The sequence below is a fragment of the Henckelia pumila genome, chromosome 4, assembly GCF_033568475.1.
Source record: "Henckelia pumila isolate YLH828 chromosome 4, ASM3356847v2, whole genome shotgun sequence".
Lineage (NCBI taxonomy): Eukaryota > Viridiplantae > Streptophyta > Magnoliopsida > Lamiales > Gesneriaceae > Henckelia > Henckelia pumila.
This window is the reverse complement of record NC_133123.1, coordinates 82774338-82779734: the sequence shown is the minus strand read 5'-3', so window position 1 is coordinate 82779734 and position 5397 is coordinate 82774338. Positions and strand designations below refer to the sequence as shown.

General features: G+C 31.5%; 1 protein-coding gene across 2 annotated transcripts; it reads left to right on the top strand.

Moving 5' to 3' along the window:
• The first annotated feature begins 822 nt into the window (after positions 1–822).
• Positions 823–3911, top strand: LOC140864632 (E3 ubiquitin-protein ligase RMA1H1-like). 2 transcript variants are annotated; one of them, XM_073268914.1, is made up of 2 exons: positions 823–1050; positions 3049–3911. In XM_073268914.1, exon 2 carries the CDS (start codon positions 3095–3097, stop codon positions 3776–3778), a length of 684 nt encoding a protein of 227 aa, XP_073125015.1. In that variant the 5' UTR covers positions 823–1050; positions 3049–3094; the 3' UTR covers positions 3779–3911. The 2 variants fall into 2 exon arrangements, with proteins under 2 accessions (XP_073125015.1, XP_073125016.1); XM_073268915.1 differs by lacking the exon at positions 823–1050 and adding an exon at positions 1063–2841.
• Positions 3912–5397: the final 1486 nt, after the last annotated feature.

The following is a 5397-nucleotide window of genomic DNA, read 5'->3' as shown; positions in this document are numbered from 1 at the left end:
TGACTTTTTTTTCAAATCTTTGTTTCGCCTCGTCATCGGAGCCATTGTCTGGACTAGCAACCTTATCGCCGAAGATCAGTGCTTTCTTTCGTCAAAGAAGAACCGGTTGAGCGAGGGAGGAAAAATAACATCTATAAATTATTTCTCGTCAATATTAACTATTTCAAAATTTTAAAAAGGATATTGTGGGGTTTCAAAATAAAGTGACGGTAGTTTAGTATTTTTTACCTCAATTAAGGAGTTCAGAAATAGTACAGAATTTTGTGAAGGATTGGCACAAACTCGGAACATTTTGCTACTGAGGATTTAAAGATAATTTTCCCTTAATATTTTTCAATAAACTGTTTTAAATAAACTATTCCGGTGTGAACCACACATATTTTTCCATCTATTTTTTAATAATATTTGACCATCTATTTTGAAACAATTATTATTATATATTCGCTTTTCTATTCAATCATGTCTAATTTTTTTGACATCCATAGTCTCTAGTTCATAATATTTAAAATCAATAAATAATATTATCTTTCTTTTTTCCAGTAAAAAAAATTATTATCTTTCTTTCTTTTTTTGAAGTCATATTATCTTTCTGTTTAATTTTAAAAGAATAAATAAATTTTTTAAAAAAATTAATGATATAAAAGATATACATAACCAAATTGGGTGGTGGAAAACAAATCTTTTGGAAGCGATATGGGCCTCCTCGTGGAGTGCAATTTTGTGTTTATCCATAATTCTTACGCCCATTTGCAGCACATCTACGTTGTACATATAGTATCTATATAGGTCCACCTCTACATACAAACTCTATATATATATATATATATATAGAGAAATATGGCTTAGGTGGAAACGGGTATTCACATATCAGCCATAACTCCACGAAATCTCCTGCTTCAAGCCCACAATTCTCTCTCCAGTCCAGACTCTTATTTGAGATCTTTCTTCTTCTTTTTTTGCTCCTCAAAGTTTGAATCTTTGTATCGCTTTTTCAGTGTATCTGTGTAAGGGACATTGGATTACAGTGTAGAAGGCTATATTCTTTGTTTCGTACGTATCTCTTCTTCTTTCGGGTTCCTTCTGTTTTTGTTTGTGTGTGTTCATGTGATGTACTGATACTTGTCTGCGCGATGATTTGGGATTGTTTGTGTCTTTTCTCGGTTCGAGAATGAGATTTTTCTTTTCTGGGAAAGATTTTTCTCGACCTTGAATCAAGTTAATGGATGAGTTGGATTTTGCTAAGCACCTATCACGGTTCTTAATTTATGGAAGAAATTAAAGAGGATTCGATTTTCTTTTTCTTTCTTTTTTTATCTTCTTTCTTGTTGTTTGTTTTGTGTTGTGAGATGGATCAATCTATTGACTATTCTTTTATAAGTGGGAAAAGCATGATTTTTTCTGTGTACTAAATTTTTTTTTTAGAATCGTTTGTGACAGACACAGTGTCCTTGGAGGATGGAATTGTATAAAATGTTTTGTAGTTTTGTGAGAAAACATGGTTGAAGGATTGTCAGGTGGTTGCGTCTTTTCTGCTGTTTGTAGGCGTATGCTTTTGGTCTTTTGTTAACAAACCTCCCTCGGGGCTCAGAAGTCAGTCATCATTGAATTAGATAATTGATCTCTCTGTTTTTTCTTCTTAGAAAATTATCCCTTTTCAGAGATTTGGGGTGGCTGACATCAGATACGTGTCACCTTTTATTCTTATCTTCTTTCTTTGGATGGATAGCGTTTTCTTCACGTTATGAACCATTCTTGTTCAATTACTTTGCCAGATTTTTAATCTGGGAAGCTCACTTTTCTGAATTCAATAACTTTTTTGCTTCTGAGTTTGAATCTTTTTCATATTTCATTTTCTCAAGAATGCTTAGAAGCTATCGGTATAGCATGTAATGAGATCGCCGGGGGCTCGTTTGACTTGACTAAAAGTGACGAGAATTTATATCGAATTTTTTTTTTTTTAACAAAAAAATTTCATGATAAATTTTCCTAAATTTCAAGATTTGCACCCAAAAAGTTAGTTCACCCCCTTGTTCTGAACCCGGAGGTTTGTAACTGTCAGCAATTCTTTCAACACCATATTTCTAGATCTGTCTAATTGTCACATTTGTACACAATTTACATGGTTTATAACTTTGTTGTTACAACGACACTTATTTGTGAAGTACATTTTGAATTGCTCAACTAATATCAAGGTTGTAGGTTAGGATTGGTTAAGGGCTACTTTCAGAATTATCATGAATAGCTAGCTACCTTAGAATTACATGTATATTTTAAGCGGTTCTTTATCTTGGCATTAAAGATCAACAAACTTCTCAACTGTTTGCCTTATTAATTTGAATGAGAATTTTCGTGAATTTTCCATTGGAGATGAATGGCTGAGAACTGTGTCGCGTACTTGTTTATCTCGTTGGATCTTTAATTTTTGATCCCCGCACTATTAAAAATTTCCGTGTCGTGGGTCAGGAATTCGTACACTTTGGGCTAATGCTGCAGATGTCTTTAGTTGTTGACACCTAATTCAATCTAAATAAGACTATTGTGACTCGTGTGGATGATTTTTTTTCTCTTTTTTTAGTTAACATGTGTGTGATTCATAGCTTTCTGACCGGAAAAGGACCATTTGGATTTTTAGTTTAAAACTCTAAAATCATAATAATGAATCTGTCACCTGATTTGAGGAACACCATGCATTGCTAATGATGAAAAAAACACTAGAGCTCGACTTGAGTTTTTCTCAGGCTTTAGCAAAGCTTTGCAAACAGCTTAAGCTTGAGTCCCCCACCTGCACCTGCACCTGCACCTGCACCCGCACCCCAAGGCCTTGAGACACAACAGTGAGGGGTATATTTTATAGGTTTAATTAAAAATTTGGATTTCCTTTCTGTTACAAACGTGTACCTGCTTATAGCGTGATTGAGATACTTTGAACTTTCTTGTACTTTGAACTTTCTTGTTTTGGTTGTCAGTTGTATTTTTCTTAGTCTTTAATGTGGCTTCTTGTTTGTGTTCATACTGATGTCGGGTTTTTACGACCATCTTCTATGACAGATCTGTTGAACACATCACACACCCGAGCTTAGTAGAGCTGACCGAAATGGCTATGGAACAGTATCTCCAAGAAGCTGCAGCTCAAAGTGATTTCGATGAAGGAATTAGTTCCCCTGAGAAGTGCCGATCCTTGTCCGAAACTAACACATCCAGGGACTTTGACTGCAACATCTGTCTCGACCTCGTGCAAGATCCAGTGGTCACATTTTGCGGGCATCTCTACTGTTGGCCTTGTCTGTACAGATGGATTAATTCTCGTGATGAAAATGGTGATCGCAAACAACCAGAGTGTCCCGTTTGCAAGGCAGAAGTGTCGCAGAGGACCTTAATCCCGCTCTATGGTCGAGGCCAAACCTCCGACTCTTCTCAAAACGAGGCCAATATCCTTATCCCACGAAGACCTAGCATGTGTACGCCAACTAGTCACTCATATCCCATTCCAAATCCAAGATACATACAGCAGCCATCGGATTTTGCACACCGAGTTCCTCCACGTATCTTTGGCGAGACGCAATTGGTTGATCCAATGATCGGGATGTTCGGGGAAATGGTGTATGATCGGATATTTGGGAACTCGGAGACGACTTTGTTTGCGTATCCGAACTCTTATCATTTGGCAGATGGCAGTAGTCCTAGGTTTAGAAGGCACATGATGCAAAGCGATGTATCCCTTAGTAGAGTATGCTTCTTCCTCTTGTGTTGTGTCATCTTATGCCTACTTTTGTTTTAACAATCTAAATTCGTTGGGAAAACATTCACTCTACTGAAAGTGGAAGGCAACATGTTCAGTACAAAATGTATGAAATGTACATGATTTATGCACAAAGAACTTATAGATGATATAATGACTTCAAGTGCCACTATTTGTGATTCATTAGTTTTTCCCTGTTTACTTGTGGAGGCAGCAAGTTCTCGTCCATTATTTAGTAATACAGAACATAAGTGGGGTCAAAGAAATGTGCAACTTTTATTATTACTAACGACCGGGTACACACCGCTATGTGTGTGAAATGATTAAAGTTTAATATATATTTTAATATGATACGATGATGTGTTTATTAAAATATTCTGTGTGATATCTACTCATATTGAGTATACTAATCGGTGTACTATATAATATATTTGTATAAAATAATTGTATTGTAGTCCATATCACCATCAATATGGTGTACTATATAATATATGGGTAGTGTTATTCTCACTCCATTTTTTGTTAAATAAACTCCAATTTTCATTTTTGTACTATTAGTTGACAATTGTATCCTTTATTTGATTGTCCTAATTTTTAGTAAGTTCATCAATAATATTAAGTCCTAAATTAAGTTACCTAAAATATTAAACATTCATAATTATCGTTAAATTTGTAGATATCCTTAAATAAATAAAAACTCAAGACAAATAGTAATAGTATGATTCACTTGACTAATTATTGTTTTTTTAATCTTAATTAACGTATTATTTTAATTATTTACGATTGTTTGAAACAAGATATGTTACTACTTACTTAGCTAATTCTAACGTTTTAAATATGTTATTTCATCTCTTCTTATTTTTCATTATACTTTTAAATATATAAATATATTATATATATATATATATATTTAATTAATCATAATATCTTATAAATGATATATTGCTATAAAATGAAAATTAAAATAATATATCATCGATCAAATTTATAGTTGAAATATTTTTCAAACAACATTCTTCATAAAAAAATTAAATATATATATAAGAAATTTAATTTAATATTTATTATTTATTTACATAAAATTGATAGAATTAAAATAATAAATTATCTTATAAATATAACGTTGATAATCACTTGATATTTTTATTATATATTTTAAAACATAATATACATACAACATTATTTTTAATCTCAAATTGTAATATAACTTGTATCTTTTTAAGCTTTAAATTTTATAAATTTTTGGTAAATTAAAATGTTTTATATCCCAATATTTACATTTTTGTGAGTTTACGATTTACCAATATTTTGTGTTCATATTAATATGTGATATAAAATATTTATAATATCACATTTTTAGATTAAAATATTTTTTTGATATTATTTATTTTATTTATTTATTATAAAAAATTATGATAGTTTTTAAAAATATTTTTAATTGTTGATATACAAAAAAATATTGCATTTTGAGTTTTTTTTAAAGTAAATAAAAATTTAAAATATAAGGAAAGTTAGTTTAAGAACAAATTTGTCTAATTATAAATTGCATATAGAAGGTGAAGTGTGATCAACACTTTTTAGAGTGTAAATAACACTTCCCATAATATATTTGTATAAAATAATTGTATTGTAATACATATCACCATCAATATGGAAAC